The 22,225-nt window shown below is 38.6% G+C and overlaps 1 protein-coding gene across 7 annotated transcripts in view; it reads left to right on the top strand.

Annotated features, from left to right (window-relative positions):
• Nucleotides 1-22,225, top strand: part of dlg1a (discs large MAGUK scaffold protein 1a) — a 115,103-nt gene that overhangs the window by 51,816 nt on the left and 41,062 nt on the right. For 4 of the 7 annotated variants that reach the window (XM_027146842.2, XM_027146841.2, XM_027146845.2 and 1 more), the window contains exons 6-7: nt 20,581-20,679; nt 21,238-21,303. In XM_027146842.2, the coding sequence (XP_027002643.1) occupies nt 20,581-20,679; nt 21,238-21,303 (165 nt within the window). The remainder of the gene's footprint in view (nt 1-20,580; nt 20,680-21,237; nt 21,304-22,225) is intronic. The other 3 variants (XM_027146849.2, XM_027146848.2, XM_027146847.2) reach the window with 1 other exon arrangement.

Raw genomic sequence — 22,225 nt, 5'->3', positions numbered from 1 at the left:
TGACTTGGAACGTCAACCTCATGACAGGCCTCCTCACCCCACATGAGTGCCTGACCTCAATAACGCTGTTGTGGCTGAATGAGCACAAATCCCCACAGCTGCGTTCCAAAAATCTATCAGAAAACCTTTCCAAAAAGAGTAGTGACTTATATAACAGCAGAGGGAACTACAACTGGAATAGGAAGCTAAAAAGGCATATATGTTTGTGATAGTTAGGTGTCCACATACAGTACCTTTGGTCATACAGTGTATTCTTTTGTATGAACCCTCACACGTAGCAGCATGTAAAATACACAAGCAACACATCACTATTTATTACTGTTAAACCTTCATATCTATCTATAATTTCACTGCCTAGAATTTTCTCCCTAATGTTTTTTCTATTTGTGTTTTGTGTTCTGTATCATTATTAACCCACTAAGCACATATGTTATTGTTTCTTTCTCTTTTTTGTTTCTTATTAAAGCATTTTTTCTCTAACTTGTGGCTAAATAAATTCTTATTAGCCTTGGAAAAGGTGATGGTAGTAAAAAGGTTTTTTTAGTGGATTGAACATCGATTTATTTATCTCTTAGCTCTTGATGATATTTCTATAAGTATTTTTATGTTGTTAAAAAGACTATAATATAAGAATACATTCTTAGATTTCTGTATCAGGAGCTATCTGCTTTCTTTTTTCTTTCTCGCTCTATTTCTCTTATCATGACTGAAGCACAGTTATATGTTTGGAGATAATATGGCTAGGGCTTCAGGGCACTAAGTGCATTACTTCTGTTCAGCAATACTAAGTAATGGGACCTGGAGGAGAGCTCATTTCTCCTGCACACTGCACTGAATTCTAATAAGCTCTTCTCCAGCATAAGGTTTGGACCAGTCTTGTGCCAGCATTTAAAACTTATCACTGTGCGTGGTGTCTTCTATCATTGACCTTTCAAGAGTTCATCGTAAGAGGGTTAAAGAGTGATACGATCAGACTGTTTCACTGCATAGGTCACTGTTATTCACTCAGTTTTAACAATTTCAAACAAAGCGTGGTCATTTCACCTCAGATGAGGACTTGTAGTCTCCTAGAGCTCAGATTGAAATAATCGGAGAACATAGCAGTCATATCAAGTTAATAAGTGCCTCCATTAGCATGGTGCTGCTGATAGTAATCTCAGGTCCAATTGTAGAGCCATGCCTATCTTTCACAAGAAACTCTGCCACTCTGCAAGTGGTTTCACCAGAGCGAAGTGTTGTCATTAGTGCAAAGTGAGAAAATTCAAATCAGCTTCATTAGTGAAGTGAAACATTTACTGCACTGGTGCCTGTGTCATAATGTCACTAACATTGTTCCATGTAGAGGTGTGACACCACCAGTGAATCAAATAGAACAGTACATGTGATGCTTAAGTAGTGTTAATAACCTTTGTGTTAGTGTGGCTTTCTATGGATTGCTTACTGAAACACTGTTTATGCATTCACTTCTTCCACCACCCACAGACCCAATCACCTACTTTATCACTCATAATTTAAAAAAAAAAAATCCAAAGTGGGTAGTGTGTGAAAAAGTATGTCTAGCAGATAATGCATTATGTATGACTGTATTTGTGGCAGCATTTGGGAAAAAAGTGTAGGAGTAATGAATTTTAGTGAATTTGCTGTTTTCTTTTTGAGAAATCAAAACAAAGAAGGAAAACTTAAGGTTTTGCTTTAAGCCCCTTTTCTTGATCTGATCTGTCCCAGAATTTCTTAACAGCCTCAGACCTCCCAACTTACACCTGCTGTACCTCAACCTTTCTTTCTACTTCAAACTTCTCCACCTATCTCAGACCTCATTAGGAGACAGATTGACCTGTTGGAAACGCCTTAACCTGTGACAGACACCATCATTTTTAGTTTTAGAGTTTTCAAACTGCTCCATGTTGCCCCAGAAATCTTGGGCTTCCTTACCTGCCACATAATTTCTCACTTAGAATCCATCCAACACAGACTGGGGGTTTTCCTCATGCCCCAGACTCTCTTACAGAACATAGACCTCCCTACCTTCCTCACACTTCCTAATCTACTGTAGACTTCCTCACCCGACACAGAAACCCCCAATTTCAATGCGTTTTCTCAAATTCACCCTTTCTGACTCAACATAGACATGCCCACCTGCCCTAGACTCCCCCACTCAACACAGACATGCCCATTTTGGCTACATTTCCTCACCTGCCCTAGACTCCCCCACTTGACCAAGAACTCCCTACCTGCCCCAAAGTTCACAGAACTCATCTTTCTCTAAGTCACTGTTCTGTGAGCTGTGCTGCACTTCATTTATTACCCCTTGTTGAAGTGTATCCTCCCTGCCTGTACTAGCCTGGCTCTGGATAGACGAGGACTACAGGGGAGGAGGGAGGGAGACAGTGTTTGTGAAAAATGAGCTGTGTCACTCCTGCCGAATTGGACAGTCTGTGAGTCCCTAGCAGTCAGCATGCCTGTGTGTGAGCTCTCCAGCAAGCCTGTCTGCTGGATGCAGACAGGGACAGACTTTTAACGTGTTAGCATTACCCTTTCTCTGCTGTCTGCTCCCTGAACTGTGGACTCACCCAGTTACAGCTCTTTGGGGAGAACAGTTTGGGTCAGAGCTCAACTACGCAGGTGACATGCTCGCCTCCATCTGGTACGCCAAAAAGATGGGCCGGCGCTTAATGAGGAGTTTCAGGAGGAGCAGGAGACTGCAGCTGCAGTTCTTGGTGGGTAGACAGTATCAGATTTGGGAGCCTGCTCTCAGAAATGCATGCCAACAAACTCACTCTGCTCCATGTGCTTTAGCTTTGAGCTCTGCATGCAAATTACCTGGAAGGATGAGCAGGAGAGAAAATATGACACCTTAATGACATCTGCGCCTCACCTCTTCTTGCGTGTGATGGAGCTGTTGATATTTGCGAGTTGTTGTGAGCATTTTGTTTTTTTCAAGATTTGCATAATGTCGGTTTGTTCATCTATGCTGCTGTTGTCTGTACTTTTTCTTTACTAAAATCACAAATTCAAGCATTTATGTTAGCTTAGAGCACGTTTAGAGTTGTTCTTTTTGTCGAACTTGGGTTAGCACTAATATTGCAACATCTCATAAAGTTTCTCAGATTAGTTATATAACAGTGAATTCTTCTAAGTTTTCTTTTATAATGAGTGATATATGATCTTCATTTTGCTCACAGTGGTCTTATTAAAGCCAACAACTTTCCTGGTACTACTCATCTGTGTAACAGCATGGAAAACACTACCCATTTATAATGTCTTAGTCATTTATTATGTAGCACCTAGTGAGAAAAGATGACTTTTATGAAACCTTACTTGTCTTTTTCCATGTGCACTGGCAGAATTTATTGACCCTGAAGCTAAAAGCTTAAGCTAGTAGCAGCATCATCCAGAAGCACTTTGTCCTCGTGTTACGTTATCGATTGATTGCTCTGAACTCCATATGTTAGTTGGAGAGGTGCAGCGGGGCTCAGGGACCATGAGGCAGTAAACAGTGGATGCAAAAGGACCGCATGTTTCTTTTCAGCTTGTATTCTCCAAGTGTGAAGTTCTGCATGCTTTAAATTGGAGATGTGGATTAGCTGCAGTGCAAAACAGCAGATCTGAAAAGGCTTGATCGCTGAGACAATATCCTGCCTTGTCATATTATCATCATCTTATTTATTTTGATAGAAGAAAACAACTTGCGTTTGCAGCATCCTCTTCTGTTACTTTCTCCTCCGTCTGAATGTAGCTAGAAAAAAATAGAAATTATTAAAATAGATTTTTTAGATATTCTGATGAACATTTGGGATGTAAAGTGTTATAATGTGCCAGTACAGAACATATACATTTTCTGTTTATAATAGCTTTATAGTAAGGTTTATAATGACAGCAAATAATAAAATAATACTGTAATAATATCAGTGTTTGTATCTATAAACCAAATAATAAAATGACTGTTTTACTAAGTGCCATGTAAGAAACTGAAAGGGTTAAAATGACTTAAAATGACAAATTTGCATGGCACAACCTGCATGCATTTTAGCACAAGTGGATTATTACAAATGCTATTAGCCAAAAATTCAAAATATTTTAAAACGAACAAACACTTTTCTTTATTTAGTATTAATAAAATTTGCCTATTTCATAACATACGTGATTCTGAAGCCATCTTTGTGGTATGCTATATTTTTTTACATTTATTTTAGCTCTGCCGACACACACACAAAAATAAATAAATAAACAAACAAATAAATAAAACTTTTTATTGTATTTGCATGATTTCATTTCAGCATTCAGCATTTAATCATTTAAAAAAAGCTATATTTTAATTTTATATTTTAATACTATAATTATCTATCTATCTATCTATCTATCTATCTATCTATCTATCTATCTATCTATCTATCTATCTATCTATCTATCTATACACACACATGCTGTACACACACACACACACACACACACACACACACACACACACACACACACACAAAAGGTAAAATGTTGCTTGATGAGCAGCAGTCATTTGTTAAGCTATTTGTTCTTGTTCTTTGTTTCTGGACCCATGTAGATTGAGCAGAAAGGAGTGCATGAGCTCTGTGGGGTTGCCTGCTTTATTTGATGTGAAAACTGTTGCCATGGTTTTAATCCTGAGGGAATAGAAGCACAAGCTGTGACAATGTCTGTTACCTCATTTGACACCTGTGGCACACCTTAGACAGTGTCAGCCGGCACACAGCCGTCTTCATCAGGCTCCGATGCAGAGGATTGCTGTGCTGTGAGTCTGCGGGCGTTCCACTCATATTAACAGAAGCATGTGGTTATTTTTGAATTTGCTTTCTCTTTTTTTTCGCTGCCTGTGAAAGCACAGCCTTTTGTCTCCCCCTCACTGAATCATGTGTGCGCACGGTAGATAGAGAGACCGCAGTGTGAAAACTGATCTAAATCGCAAGGAGCGAGCAGGCATCTGCCGAATCTGGAGTGCTCACTCTCCTCTTGGATTTACCTTTTTTTGGCTGGACCTTACTTGCTTGTTAACCTGACATTTTTTCTTTTTCACATCTCTCTCATGTGGAGTCGTGAGTATGTTCATTAGGATGAAGTTTGGTATGTATAATTCACATCCTCTTAACCATAGATGAGGCTATTAGCTTGAAGTGATGTGATGTTTCTGATGAGCTTCTGTAGAACTGCACTCCTCTCAGACTAGCCATGTCTTGGACGTGGAACACACAATGCCTATATTTCTTTCTTACTTATTCTACATGGCACCACTCTGAATGCCACCATTCATATTTAATGTGCCTACTAAGGCTGTCTGTTGCTGTTAAGAATGTGCTGTGATTGATAACTGGGCCTGGCCAATCTACTAGCCTGAGTCCATTTAGATTATGAATCCCTGGAGGCGTTTGTGGGCTTTCGCCTGCAACACATGCCTGATATTTGAACCCATTTCCTGCCTCTTAGAGCTCTTAGAGTTTTCCTCGTATGCCGAGAGCTCCACATTCCCTCATTGATCTTTTTTCTGGTCTCCACTAGTCTGGAGCTGGAGCCCAGAGTGATTCGTGCTGCTCGTGGGCAGTGGCATCACACTCCTACATCCACCTTGCTTCCCACTTTTTCTCAGCAGCATTAAGCTGCTGGATGCTTGACCTGTCGCTTACTTAGGATAGAAGGTCCACAAGCATTCTGTGATCAGATGGATTTCAGAGCCTCAGACTCTCGTTGGAGATTTGCTTGTATGTTCTGGCTTTGTGGAATTCAGAAGGGGATGCTGTAACTTTACCCAGATGCGCTCTCCCTCCCCCCCTGTTGCTCTTGCTCCTCATTTTTCGTGGTGCCTCGTCGCTTGACAGCTGTTGGAGTTTCTTTCCAGCCGCGAAAGATCCAAAGTAACGATGAACTACATATTCGGTAACAGCACACTGTACCCACGGGGAGGCCGGGCCAACACTGGCACAGCTCACAGTGCCCCAGGGTCGAAACAGAGGCAGTGGGCCAAGCGAAGCTCCAGTGAAGAGCTGCCCTCATCATCTCGCTGGCAGCAGCTGCTCACCTTCTTCACACGCCGTAATGCCTTCAGCGACTGCATCACAGCCGGGGCTGGCCAGGTAAACTCTACCATGCTTACCACCTGTTGCAGAGATGAATATCCTTCAGCAGGGTGTTGGGGAATGTTTTTTTACAAGCACTTGTATTAGACTATTAACATTTCTCTTTTTTCAGCTGTATTTGACTTAAAATTTGATAATCTGGCATATCAAAGATGTTAGTTTTGAAAAGGTTAGTGCCATTACATATTAAAGCTACCAGACTCTACCATTATATATTCATGTTCCTAATATTTGGATTTTTTTTTTTAAAGGTGAACAGTAAACCTTACATTATACTGTTAAGCCAGAAATTCTAAAAACGTCTGATTTGACCATTACACTGTATCTATTTCTTTTACCTTCATTGAGTTCACCTTCATTTCCAGATTACGTCCATCTTCGCATCACTCCTTGCATAATCATATTGTGAGCTCAGAGAATGTGAATTGTGTGGTCTACTGTATATAGTCATCATAAATCAGTGTTTGTGAGATGAGATTGGAAGAGCTCCATTGTTTCATAAGCACTCAGAAGTCCTTCGCAATGAAAGACACAGCGAACAATCACGTCGGCCTTCTTCTCTGAGTGGTTGGTTCCCATTGGGGCTAAAGCACTTAGTGGGAGCATGAGTGATGGCCCTATACCTGGCATAAGATTTAATTATAGGACATACTTAAGAGGCTGGAGTCGTGCCTCCTGCTCCTTCTTTGTGACCTTGGTGTCCAGTGTGAGGGCACACAAGGGGCAATGAACGGGGCAGCTTCAAAATGTGCTGCACCCCGTGCATCACTTATTGTGCCTATTAAAGCTGGTTAATAGGGTCATGACCTGAAATGAAATCTGCAAAGAATGGATCTCACAACAATAGGGTTTCCAGTCTGCCTCTTTATTCTCCCCTCTCGACTCCGTTACCACAACACGATAACTTCATCTCTATTTCATGACCACTTTTCAAAAGGCAAAAGCCACAAGTGCGTCAAGGCACATTATTCACTTATCTTCATCGTGCACTGCATGACGCTGATGAGAGCGAAAGGAGTTTTGACTGATCATACTGAGATGAAAGTCTGCTCTTCTTTGTGTTAGCGATATAAAATAAAACGTTACGCACGATGGAAGAAGAGGCCCCTGGGAATGACACTGATGGTTTACATGACCAAAATTTTATTGCATTTTAAAAAGATAACACCTTAATTGCAACACTTTAATACCTCACTTTAAAACATTCAAAACATTTTCTCAGAATCTATAGTAATATATAGACCGTTTTTATTTAGAATATCGGATAAACAAGGAATAAAACATGTTGGGGCATTTGTTATAGAAAATTAATCAGTGACGTGTGGTGCAGTCTTATGTGAAGCCAAAATACCACTGACACTTTTTTCCCAAGCTGATTTTCCACTCCCAGCACGTCTCTGACTGTTTTATACATCAGCAATTTATAGTTCTATAATGTCCACACAATTTCCAAGAAAGCATCTTGTGTTATCTGCTTAACTCCTCCTGCAAATAACAGTTGTTCCCTTAATAATTAATGACAAAAAAAATGTAAACAATAAAGATTCCTTCAAAAAATGTTAAACACCTTGACATAACAATGTGTTAAACAACATAACGGTAAACGTATGGAAAACTTCGCCATATCAACAACGGTCCTTTTTTTTGGGGGGGGGGGGGGGTACATTTTTAATCTGTTTATTATTAGGCTTTGATGAAGTGCAGCATTCAGTAAACAAGTCCCAGTGAACTGTCTGTTACTATAGAAACAAAAAGAAATGGGATCGAGTGCATTAATATAAACCTGTGATTTATTTTATAGACAGCACTACTGCCAGGGCTGCTCTTATAGAAAGTGAATCAGATTAGTGATATATATGTCACCTCTGCTATAATCACCATAGAAGCAACAGAACATACTGTATTGAACGTCACTCAGTTTGGAAGGTGAAATTAAGCCTCTGTGTCAGTGTTGATTCATAAAGGTGTAGGGTTTACACGACTAATGTGAAGCAGTATTAGTTAGATCTGTTGTAGCTCATGTGTGAGAGGATTATATGACGTACCCAATAAAGGGGGTACATTTTCTCATTTTTAGCTTGAGTCAGAAATAATTTATGAGCTGCCACATGTCCTGAAATCCAGATGAAATACTTCCTCATATGTAGAGGGAAGAAGGGGCTGGGAAGAACATGGATTTTGGAGAAAGGCATCAAAGGCTATCAGCTTGTCTGATAAATGTCTTCATTACTATTTATGTAAGACTTTGTCTCGCAGTAAAGTTTAAATTATTTTAATAATTTACATGCCCTGGTTTTGGTACATGTTAGTATACTGATATCTTTATTTGCTTTTATAACACAGGTAATAACCGTGTGTTGATTTATGAATAATTGTAGTTAACATTCCTTTAGACACCTGATCTTGTATTTTTTTGTTGTTGTTTTTTCAATTTCCATAGTCTTTTGTAAATGTCTTTACTAGCCTGTTGCATGCTATGTTGGTGTGTTAAATCAATCAGCTCATGCATTGAAGGCTATGTGAAGCAGAAGCTCATTGTCAGTCCCTGTTGTTCTTGCTCATGCAGATCTATTTCTGGCAGAGGCAAACCTGCAGTACTACTGCTGAGCTTTTCTAACCAACATATTTCCTGCAAACACACACACACACACACACACACACACACACACACACACACACACACACACACACACACACACACACACACACACACACACATCTAGACAAGGATCGACAGACAAGGTTGCAGTAATGTGATTTGCAGGTCTCTGTTTTAAAAGCCCTTAACTGGCTAATATTTTTAAAATACACAAATATTTTTGTGTAAATGTGTTGCTGTGTTTTCAGATTTTTACAGTTGAAGCACAAATTCTGTTCCTAATCAGGCCAGTTTGCAGTCTGAGATAAGACAAGAGCCTCTCTCGTCCTGAGGAGGTGCATAACCCTCCTGGACTCACTGCGGCTTCAGCTGTTGCCATGGCGTTGCCATGGTAATCGGCAAGCAAGGAAGCACAGTCATGTGGCAGTACTTGTTTATTTATTTCTCTTATCTGTCGAGCACAGCATTCTGAATGACAGTGTGCGTTGTGCGGCTGAGTTATTGAACAGTCCTCAGGCCACCATCTCCAGTGCTTTTTGCTGTAAAATAGTGCATTAACCCCATCATCCTAGCCAGGACAAAGCAGGACACACTTCGCTGTTTGTGACATAACAAGGTCATAGTGAATTAGAGCGGGATCAGTGCTTTGATGATGCATCGTTCACATCTCGGCAGGCTCAACCGTTGGAGCAGCGAGTTGTGGGCTGTGTGGGAAGGAGTTTCGCTCAGCTATGAATCACAGCAGCAGGCGTGAACACTCGCCCTGCAGACAACACAAGCACGAGTGTCTCCCTGCAGAGAACGCAGCACCAACACACTGGACCACCTACAGCTCTCTTAAAAAACTGTACACCCACTCACGGCTGTTTTCAGAGTTGGTATGAGCTGTACATCCCTAGAACTAAGCAGAGTTGTTAACGTATTGTGTTACAGAATAGGGTTTTACCATTATAACCTTCATGGGCTGTATTCAGAGTTGGCAACTTGAATTCAAATGATGCATCAGGGAAAATTCAACTCACGACTAAGTGCTCAAGTTGAATTTCATGGCAAGCCATTATTGATTGATTGATTGATTGAAGCAATTTAATACATGAATGAATAATTACATAAATCAATTGATTTATTAGAACTCTGCAGCTTAGAAAATACCACATGATCAAATACAGTCATGTTTTTTGCACTGGGATCTAGAAGTGCAGTGACATGGAGCTTGCTCATGAATATACAGTATAGGACATGAATATATCTCTATGTGTTTGTAAATTAATTGTGCTCTGATTAAACTACTGTCTCCTCTGACACCTTCCTTGCAGAAATAAATAATCATATTTGTCTTTTCATGAACAAAATATGTATTTTGGGAATATACTGTAGTTACAACAAATTGTCAAACATCAGCACTGGGTGCAATACTTCTCCACACTTAAGTCTACAGTATATGCAAAAGCTACCAGGTGTAGGATTTTGGATTTTTATTTCACACTCTTTAGTAAAAAGTGCTGTTGCAAGATATTTGCAGAAGAACATTTCATAGCGTGGGTTGTGCCGTGCTCTTCCTCCACTATGCACATTAATCTCACAGCTGTGAGTGTACATGTTTAGATTGAAGGCTTTGTTTTTCTAAATGGTATGATAGATAGATAGATAGATAGATAGATAGATAGATAGATAGATAGATAGATAGATAGATAGATAGATAGATAGATAGATAGATAGATAGATAGAACCTTATTGTCATTGCACAGAACAGGTACAATGTAGCAAAATGTTGTTTAGCATCTAAAGCTTCAGAAATTGCTTAACAGAGTTCTGTATGCATCCAATCGGCCAATTATGTGGAATAACAAATAGAATCATGCAGGTTCAGGTCAAGAGCTTCAGTTAATATACATGTTAAACATCAGACCTGGGAAAAGTGTGATCTCTGTGACTTTGGCATGGTTGTTGGTGCCAATGGGCTGGTTTGAGTATTTTAGACACCTAGGATTTTCACCTGCAATAGTCTCTACAGTTTACACTGAATGGCACAAAAAAAAAAACTGTCCTGTGAGTAGAGGATCTGCATGCTGAATCACCTTGTGGATGAGAGAGATCAGAGGACAATGACCAGACTAATCTGAACTGACAGAAAGTCTGTATTGTCTCAAATAAACGCTCTTTACAACTGGTGAGCAGAAAATCTGGCCAGTTTTGGTTATCCTGTGCCCATTGTTGCCTGAGGTTTTTGACAGAAGTGAACTCTTATGGTCTTCTCATCCACCTCACCTTATTTCTGACATGTTGTACATTCTGAAGTGCTCTTCTTCTCACCACAATTGTACAGAGTGATTATTTGGGTTACTCCATCTCTCTCTGATCAACATCTTTTCAAATGCGCCATTCTGCATAAACTCTAGACACAATTTTGTTCTTTAGCCTCATCTGAATAAAATAAAAAGAAATAAAAGACACAGATCTGGTAACCAGAGAGCTTGAATTGATTTCTCTGAAAGATTCAACAACACCTACTGTTAGTCACCAGTCACCTATCATGATTTCTCTTTGCTATAACAACTTTAGAACTGAGGAATGATAGAAACTCCACAATGAGAATGAATATTAAGGCTGATGGTCATCAACCATTCCTGAATCATTTTCCTTTTTAATAGTATAACACTGAACTACTCTCTCATACTCATCTCCTGCCAGTGACCATATCTTTAACCATGACCATATTTGTTGACATTTGACATATCTGACCTGGCATATAAGCATATGCATAGTAACTTCCTGTCAGTTCTGTCTCAACTCACAAGAGCATATTTATATCATATTATACGGTATTTTTGATTAATCAGCACATTTTCCTCTAACTTTAAGGCAAGAGTCCACCCAACTCCACTAAGGAGTAGCTAAGTCTGGTTGTTACGTCTGAATGAGTACCAAAGTGCCCAATTTCTGTATTAACTCCTTACTAATGTGTGTATAACCCAATATTGTAATCCATTTGGATACCAATTTGATATCTTCTACATATAAAAGATTAGGCAGAGTGGTTTGTTACTTACAGATTTCCGGGATTAATTAACGCTTTCTTCTGGTCAGTAAAATGTTTGGTTGTAATGTAATTTCAAAGTAGGGTGGAATAACTTTACCATTGTACTGCATTCAGAAACATCGTTGAGAAGAATAAAATCACGCACTATTGCTCATTGCTCCTAGCTTCGTTCCCTATAGCTAGCATAGTCGTTATAGAAATGCCTGAGCTGAATGCAGACTTCTAGACTTCACCAAGCTCAGTTTTGGGTCGGCGTTCATTTCATTCAGCTCACGGACTTCTCAAATGGAAACTGAGTAAGTTTACATTACTATTGCTAAGCACTGGCAGCAGGGTAGAATTACATTCTCTCGTTGTCTAGACTGCATTAGAACAGCATGCATGTCATGTCTCAAAGCTCTCACGATGCACCAGAAACTCTGCAATTGCTTTAACTACTGATTATACTAAGATTCAATTGATTTTCCAGACTATTGTAGTGTCTCAGCACAATCGATTGGGGTCAACAAGACACTGGATAAGCAGCATCCATTCCCTCATTCGACACTAACAATTTCATAGTAAATGGTATGATGAATATTGTGTCTAATTCTAATCTTTTTCTTATTTTTGTACTTTGGTGACTGGTCACATTTATTTAGATGATGTTTCTAAACTGTAAAGTTTAGTCTCCTTACATTTAGGAAACATTATGAATCCAATAAATTAATTATTTTTCCTTTGGATTTCCAACGTATCATTTTTGGGACACACTTCATACACACGCTACATTTTGAAGGTGACCGTGATTAAAACGAGGAAAAAGGTTTATTATTTGTTCTGAATTTAAGTTTTTGTTAATGAATTATATCGCACTTGACAAAAAGCACTAAGGAAACTGCTTATAACAGGAGTTTAAAGGAGAATTTTTTATTAAATATAGGTGATTTGTTCACACTCTAGTTGTTGCACTCATGTTGCTTGACAGCTACCTAAATAACCTAGCTAACTAGCTAACTAGTGAAAGTAAGGAAGAAATATTAGTTTTCTTTTTAAATCGTGCAATGTCATTGGGCAGCTAAACATGACTGGAGATGGTAACTGCCCTCCTTTATAAGTACGAACCGTTGGATGATATCAGGGGCTGGTCTCATTCCAGTCATCAGGGCAAAGAGGAATGCCACCAATCCTAGTGAGCCACAATGAACTGGCTTGGACTTCTGAGTCACAATCTCCAGAGAAACACGCTTTACCATTAGGAGCCCACAAGATGTTGATTAAATGGTCTGTGCTGATCACCAATTCACTGACTGAACTGTTGTACTTGTGAAAATGTTGGACTCACTAAAGTATGACCAACAAGAAGTTTGTAAGTAGTGAGAAAGTGATACAATCCCTGGGCTGATCAGCTAGTGACATGGTTAGTTGAGCTTGTCATTTTTCTTATTTAGTGGCCAGAAAAGGCAGGTTCTGGTCAGAGAAAGAAATTAAATGTGTTTTTGAGTATATGGGGCAAAGAAGCCATTTTATTTAACTGATTAGAACTCATAAGCTAAAAAGATCGTTTGTGTTCTTAGTCTCTGGCCTAGTTAACAAAAACGAGTATGACAAAGCACTTCTGTACGTCGCTCTGGATTACTGTAAATGTAAGTGAAACATTGTGTATACAGTAATGTGCAAAGGTCTTTCAGTATGCAAAGAATTGCTTTAAAATAATGATGCCTTAAAAAATATTTCCAAAGAAATACTATAAAGAGAAGTAAACAGGAATAAACTAAACAATATTTCTTGTGACAAACCTTTGCTTAAACAATTATAGTATTAGGTACAATTTAAGCAGTTTTGTAAGGAAATTTGCTAGTACATTTTTTTTCTGTAGACTTTGACTGGCTTTCACTTGCTCCTTTTTTGCATGTAAACCACATCAGTCTTTTTATTTATATGAAAAGTGAGGTGTTATGTAATAATGTGCATTTTTTTTTACTGACAAAGCTTCTGCCGCTACTGTAAAAAAAAAAAAAAACCCTCCAAAAAGGTGCCAATACTTTTGCTCAATACTGCATGCTAGCAGTTACTAGATTTTTGCAATTCTTCTGTGCAGAGCAAATGTGACCTATTAAATTAATCTTTGCCTTGGAAGCAATTTATGTGTGAAAACAAACATGCAGTAATGATAAATTTTACTAAACAAGTCTTGGGTGAGTTTGAATGCGGTCACCTGCTCAGCTATACGCATGTCCCATGTACCATACACAAGTTTCTCTGGAAACAATTGACAAGCAAAGAAATAAATTTGATTGTATTATGCAAACACATTCCATTCCTGTATCAGACAATATGAGATGCAGCCTCTTGAAATGCAAATGCTTGTACATGATATCACCGATGCACTTTCAGACGTTATACATAAATTTATACTGCACATACTGTCCATTAAATGCCATTTACTGTAGTTATATAAATATCAGTTTATAGGGCTTACAGTAAACTGTACTATTTAGTTTGGAAAGTATTATGGAGTGCAGATAAAAATGAAAGGTCTGCTATACATCCAGTACATCATGCATTTATTCTCAGTGACCTATTTATGACTTGTGCTAATTCCATGAAGGAGAAACACAAAAGCCCTGTAAATCAGAAAGGCACTGTGCAAATCTCCCTCTACTGCACACGAGTGGAACTTATCCCAGACGAGTGCTGAATGCCTGAGCTGAAATCAAGAATGGAGCATTGATTATTCATGCCTGTAAATAAATAAATAAATAAATAAATAAATAAATAAATAAATAAATAAAAAGTCTGTGCTCTGTCATGTGTGGTGCCCATTGGAGCTCATTAATTGGCAAGCAAGCACAGGGGGATGAGGGCGAGTAAGGCAGAGGGAGAGAAAGAGGAAGAGAGTCACAGTCCAAGAGAAGCTTGGCAGAACAGTGCAAGCAGGAACAGAGGGGGCTGGAAGCAGAGGAATGGACTGGATTTACTGCCACTCTGGGTCCACTTTCCTGCCAACCGGAGGACAAACGTCATACTCAAGGCTGTGCCCTTTTCTCTCTGAACCGACAGAAACCTAATGAATTTCTTTGGATTCCTTCTGCCAGGAAGATGACCACCTACTACCACAACCATGAGTACTGCGCAAGAGTTACGGAGGACTGCGGAATCGGTGTCACCAAAGTAGCTAACTGCGTTCAGCCAAGGACCCAACAGAACATCCAATCTTACCAGACCATTCTTGTTCACCCGCAGAGGCAATCTTTACGGCTCCAGCTTCAGCAGCAGCCACAGTGCCACCAGATCCTCTGCCATGACCAAAGCCATAACCAGCAGCAGCACTACCAGAATCAACTTCCTCCTCATCATCATCACCTGCTTTACCAGCCTCAGTCTGCCCAATCCAGCCAGCAGCAGACTCCTCTAGGCTTCCACCCACACTACAGCTCCTGCACTTTACCTGCCCCCACCAAGAGCAGACACAAGTTCACCAATCTGAGCGTTAAGAAAAACCTGGTGAAGAGCAAGGCTAAAGTGAGAGCTTCTGCTAGTGCCTGGTGGCTTGGAAATTCTTGGGGTACTATTTCAGTGGAGAAGGTATGTGTTCTCAGTGTTGTTTTGTCAAAGGTAGTAGCTTAAAAATTGTTCTTTGGTATAAAATAAGTTATTAGATTCCCAACTGGAGTGGTTTTAGGCAGAATGCTTGGCCTGTACAAGTCTGTATTTTAGGCTTTTGTTTACTGAACAGAATGATATGGGTGGAAGACAGGATACAACGCTTCAGTTTTTCTTTACTTTAGATAAAGGCATGAAGCAAAAACAATGAAATCTATCAGGTGTGCTGGTTTCTTATTGCATAGTTCAATCACATGATTGCATGCCTTCATGGTTTTGGTGCTTGCGTACTGTATAAGACTTGTGCCTTGTTGTGCAGTTACTGCAGAAATGAATGGGCTCTTTATGTTCTGTATGACAGGGCTAAAAGTTTTCCTGGTAATATCATTTTCACGGAGAATAAGTAACGTTTTTATCAGTAACATATTTAAATATAAGACTTTAATCAAATCTGTCCACAGAACTGGTTAATCCATTATATGGGATTAAATTAAATCAGAAACAACAATGGGCAGAACACGATGCCTCTAATCAATGCTAATGATTTTTAAAATGCAGATCTTGTTACTGTTATTTTAACCTACTATATTAGAAACTGGCAGTACCGGTGGTCATGATATCCACACCGTTTGTCCCGTCAAGGTATCGTCTTTGTATTTTAGCAAATTCAGAGCTGCCAAAGCTGGGGTAGATGTGCTTTAGAAATAATCTAGGCCTTTTGGGGTATTGTTTGGATCCCTAAGGACATTCGTGCTGTAGGAGCTTCCTCTAGCTCTGTGCTAGCTCTTAATTTTTCCTTGCCTGGGTGGTTTGTTTGTCAATCAGCTGTTGAAGAGTACTGAAAGCTGGGAAATCGGCTGTGTCCCACTGGCTGCTTCGCTCTGTCTCACGCCTGCTCTCCATCCTCTCTCGCAGCAGGTACATACTCTGCTACAGCTTTATGTACCTTTAGAAATGACAGGTACACTGCTAATGAGAATCATAAGAGGCTGTGTGTTCTTTGTTTCTAAGGAAACCCAGCTGAGATTAGGGTATCAGTACCAGTAGGGCACACACCGAATTAATTTAGCTACGATTCAAGAAACAGTTGATGTTTATATAGTCCATGCACACAGTGTACTGTGTATTGTGTAAGTAATTGGACTGAGGCATTTTTGATGTTTTGGCTCTGTGTCTGTAATGTAACACATTTTGTATCTAAAATAAACTATATTTATATTTAAAATAAATCAAAACAATTAAATTAAAAAACAGGATCACAGCAATTTATGAAGGTCTTTACACTTACATTAAACTTAGTTTAGTGTTTTAATGCATTGATATAAATTAATACATTATTTTATGCTGAAACAGAATGAACAGTGGTAGTTACACCTCATATAATCAAATTAAATATTAAATAAGATCTCTCATCATTGTATCAGTCAGATTGACATTTGTCTATTTAGCAGTGTTACTGTTGCCAAAATATGCAAATAGTATTTAAGCAGTTACCTGAAGTTCTTTAGTGGTGTAAGGCTTCTACATGATACATTACGATTTAGATTCTTAAGGCACCATTTTGATATCTGATGATTCGACTGAATATGCTACAATAATGTAATTATAAGATTGTGAATCTTAAGGCAACAATTCAGTATTTACCACTACGATACCACTACAATGTTTATTTTTAATGCAGTAATTTGATATGTGATTATACTGCTTCTGTAACAATAAGTTGTAGAAGATGAAAACATATATTTTCTTCTCTTTGCATAATTTTCCTTGCATAACCCAGGTTAGAAAGTTTAGGTTCAGACACGTTACATCACTTCTGGAGCTGAGGGGGTTAAGAGACTTTTTCAAGGACCAAACAATGGTAAACTGGCTGTACTGGGGCTTGAACCCCAAGCTTTAAATTAGTAACCCAGAGCCTTAGCTGTTTTCTTGCCTAAAACGTAACAATTCAATTTTCATTCTTAAGGCAACACATCGATATTTGATAATACCACTGAATTTGCTACAATAAGGTAACACTTTTATGACCAGCACAAATTATGTTTTCAATTAAGACAATTCAGTGATATTAGCAGTGTATATAGTACTATAATAACAAGATTTTTATTCTTCACCTATACAGCATGATTCAAGTAAATGTAATGACCTCTAAGCCATATAGTATGTGACATGGCTTGGTTCAGAATCTGGGGTAAGCTTACTGTTAATTACTAAATGATTTTAGTGTAGAAAGGGAATATTTTAAATTGTAGAGCTACTGGTAATCCAAATCTATTTACACATCATTTTGTAATGAAGAATGTTTCCCACATACTGGTTGTTGGTTTTTTGTTTTGCGTTTTGATTTTGGTATTGGTTTTTAATAATAATTGATTTATAATTCGGTACAGATGTTTAAATCATTTAACCATTAAAATTTATTCTAGAATAAAAATTAGAAGATGTAGAGAAGATTTATGGTTGCTTGTTTATTTTATCAGGCTTCTTCCGGTTAACAGCACTATAGGTAGAAGCTAGCATCCTAGATGCAAACCATTGATTAGTTTCCAGAATAGAAAGTCTAGATTACATTAAGTTGTAAATCCACGATGAGAGCTTGTAGCGCTCTGGGACAGACTCCTATGGACAGATAAGAAGGTTAGCTTGTACAATAATGTCAGAAAGTGGAAATCAGTGAAAATAATCCAGTGCATTGCACGTTATCAAACATTTTATGGGCATATAGGATTGCGTTGCAGTGGCTCGCTTGATATAATCAATAGTGAGAGTAACGATGACAACGGCTAGAATTCTCAAGTGAACAAAAACATCTTATCTGTAAAGCAATTTCTTTAAACTCGTAGATTTTCCAGAAAGACGCTGTTACCATGCACACTAAAGCAAGTGTTATTTGTTTCTCCCTTATATCCTCCCTTGTCACTGTCTTAAAACCCTACGATAAAGATATAATACGCTTATATCGCTGTCAGGGGGGCACGGTGGCTTAAGGTTAGCACGTTTGCCTAACACCTCCAGGGTTGGGGGTTCGATTCCTGCCTCTGCCTTGTGTGTGTGGAGTTTGCATGTTCTCCCCGTGCCTCGGGGGTTTCCTCTGGGCATTCCGGTTTCCTCCCCCGGTCCAAAGACATGCATGCTAGGTTGATTGGAATCTCTGGAAAAATTGACCATAGTGTGTGATTGAGTGAGTGAATGAGAGTGGGTGTGTGCCCTGCGATGGGTTGGCACTCCGTCCAGGGTGTATCCTGCCTTGATGCCCGATGACGCCTGAGATAGGCACAGGCTCCTCGTGACCCGAGAAGTTCTGATAAGCGGTAGGAAATGAATGAATGAATGATATTGCTGTCACACACTGTCATTGCTCTAATCATTTCAAACACGATTTAACACTCTGAGTTACTGTTTACAATGCAGCTTTCATTCTTTATTTTAATCACAAACTCTTTTTAGATTTATTAATAGCTTTTCTCATCGAAATATATGCTATAGCAGTCTACAACGAAAGGTCATTTAAATAAATTTACATGATGTACTGTGAAGCAAAAGCAATAATGAAGCCTGATGCACCTTATTTTGTACGTTGTAATTACAGTGATTAGGTTAGTAATTATATTCATTGTGTTTTTATTATTTCCTTCATTATATGTCTTCAGTTTTATCCTGAAAATTTTTATAAACATTTATAGATTTACTTTACATTTATTTAGGACTAGGTGACATCATATTGTGATTATTGATTTTTTTGAGAGCACAATGTACTGAGAATCTGAGAACATTGCAGTTCTCATCAGTACATTTATAAACACTGACCATATCCATCCATTACTCGGAGCTAAAATGTTTTGTATTAATCCTGTGTCTGTCCTCATATATTTCAATTAGAGTATTTTGTAGAGCATAAGTAAGGAATACAAAGCAGAAAAGGTGTGCTGTTATGGGTGTGATACAAAGGAAATATTCCTGTATAATTTTTGGATTTTTTAAAGGCAGGGTCTCTGAAAGCCAATGTCGACATTTGAAATCACCAAAACAAACACGCCCCTAACCCAAATGGGTCCCACCCCTGTATTTATAGCTCTGCCCACACATACATACGTAACCCAGGCAAATAATGGAAAGAAATGTGTCTTTACCATAGCTGAAGGGAAGAACAATACGATTGCGGATAAACATACAAGCAAAAAATGACACACAAGCATAATCATGCAAAGGACGGCATATATTAGTTCTGTGTAACAAAGCAAAACAAACGTTACTCACATATCGAGAAGGAAAAAAAGTGCCTCGGCGTCTTAAGTAAAGTTGGCCGCATATTCACAGATTCGAGTTTCCCGAGTCAATAACTCCTGAGCTAAACGCTGTTACTATACAAAACACGGTTGTAGCTGCCTCGTTTGTGAGGTTAAAGCCCTACACGTTTGGCTACACGTTTGTGTTTTTTTTTTGTTTTTTTTTGTTTATTATTCGGCTCGACTCAGTTTTCTGAAGCATTTCTCAAAAATAGGAGACCCTGCCTTTAACAAATTATACTTTTATCCAATAGTATCCCATTTTCTCCTGATGATCATGAAGCAAATCCATGAAATGTTTAATTTTCTATTCTAACTAAATTCTCACATTTAATCGGTTTATATATAGAATTAGATTATGCATGCAAGTGTCTGTGAACTAGCTCTTATTAGAAAAGCAATAATGTTAATATAATGATATGAATTGAAGTCATTACTACTGTTCTGGACAATGAATTAACTTCTGAGTCTGTTAGCTTACACAGAGAATACTAGTGAATTGAACAGCACTGGGTTATAAAAAATCATCGTGAAAATATAATTAGTCAGAAGAATTTTTCAACATAGCTGCTGTTTTGTTTACAGACTTATCAAATGTTAGTTCACGCACCAAACCGTAAAACATGCAGTGAATTGCTTTCTAAGAGATTTTTTAATTACATAAAAGTATAAAAAAGAACTAGAATATAAAATAAATCAAAGATGGAAGGCAGAAATTCGATGTACCATATGTATGTTAAAGTGGCGTATCACGAGCTTGTCTTTGTATGTTGTTTCGCCATATTGCCCATCGACAGTTTTTATCATGATAGTATTATTTTGTGTAACAAGCATCCTTCTTTCTCTGCTCTCGCTCTGTGCTAGCTGTCTTTTTATTCTACAGCTTTGATGCTAAAGGATCTCTCATGATCTTCAATACTGCTGAGTGACATCTGGCTTGAACTTTGACCTCTGCTGTTTATTGTTTAGCAGGCAGATGCCGTTCCTCCCCCTGCTCCCATAATCCCTGTGATCCCTATCGCGCCAGTCCCAGCCGAGACCACTGTCATCCCTGCACCCACGTCACAGGTCTTTTTTCCTCTCTCTCTCTCTCTCTCTCTCTCTCTCTCTCTCTCTCTCTCTCTCTCTCTCTCTCTCTCTCTCTCCCTCTCTCTCTCGCGCGCTCTCTTGTTCTCTTTCTCTTTGTCATATGCTCACTCCTCCCACTTCCATGATGCTCATGTTAAGTTTAAGAGATTAATGTGAGAATGCCATGTTATGTTACTGATGCGCACTTGCACTATCAGATCAGTCGTATGAGTGATGCAGGTGGTGTCTGTCCGCAGAAGGGTTTAGTTTGGCTTGGCTTGGCTTGTTGAGTTATTGCTTCATAGTTGCATATTCTGCAGTATGTTATGCTGTTTATGGACACAGTCTGTGCTGTTAATCTGTTGCAAATGCCTGTTTAAGACTCTATCAACATGCCTAGAGTAAGTGTCTTTTGTGTTCTGTTGATTATGGAGATGTAGATGCTACTGCTTAAGCTTTTTCCCCTTTAACCATGAGCGAATGTGCATTAGTGTGGAGTAAGCATGCTGGTCTGTGCTCATCAGTGTACAGATGCTGATTTATCTGTCTGTTTTTCAGGCCAGCCCGGCCCCGGTGTTGGTGAACACAGACAGCCTTGACACGTCTCCCTATGTGAGCCCATATGTGAGTGCCAATTATATTTAAATCTCTTTCCCCACAGGTCCAGTCTTTTGTGATTACACTAATGTTATTGAATGTCTGCTATTTTCTAACATGTCATTCTCATGTTAACATTTTATTACATGTTCATTCTGTTAATCCTCAGGTTTCTTCTTAATTATAATTAGCATTATTCTTAATGCTCTTATTGGATCTAACCTCTAACCTGTAACCATACAGTCTGATCACTGTTCAACTGCACTTTTCAGCTAGAATCTTAGGAATCTGTTTTAGATTTTAATAATTATTTTGATAAAATATTTTAATTTAACGTTCGAGATTTTTTTGTTAATGTATGTAGACCGTCAGTTTAAATTGTTTGTCATCTGATGATGAACAGGCTTTATAGCTGATCAGTCAGGAACTGCTATAAACACCTAGTCTAATACCTTAACCACTAGGCTACCACACACACACACACACACACAAATCTAGCTGAATTTACTTTATAAGAAGAACGCTTAATCTCGTTCATTTATATGCTGTTATTAGTGGTTATGTTCCCTGGTAGACTAGCAGCTTGGCTCCTGTGCTTTCACTGCCGCAGCCCAAGTAGGGAACTAACCCAGCCACTCTCAGTGCCGCCCCAAGCCTCAATAAATTAAATATTAATTGAAGAAAATTAATTAAAAAATAAATATGCAGAAGAGATGATATACCAAATATTATAGTGTGTATTATGTAATACAGTGTATATTACTATAGATTATAGTGTAACTATAAATAGACTGAGTTTTAAATTTAATAAACAAACCCTTGATATTTCCCAATGGGGTACTTCTCATCTTATGGGGTACTTCTCATCTTATTATTATTTTTTTTTTTTTACATTCCAGTTTTCTCTTCCCCTCAGCAGGGTGGTATAATCTCTGTCTTCTTAAGTGCC

Source organism: Tachysurus fulvidraco, chromosome 5 (assembly GCF_022655615.1).
Source record: "Tachysurus fulvidraco isolate hzauxx_2018 chromosome 5, HZAU_PFXX_2.0, whole genome shotgun sequence".
NCBI classification, from domain to species: domain Eukaryota; kingdom Metazoa; phylum Chordata; class Actinopteri; order Siluriformes; family Bagridae; genus Tachysurus; species Tachysurus fulvidraco.
This window is presented reverse-complemented; position numbering and strand designations above follow the sequence as displayed.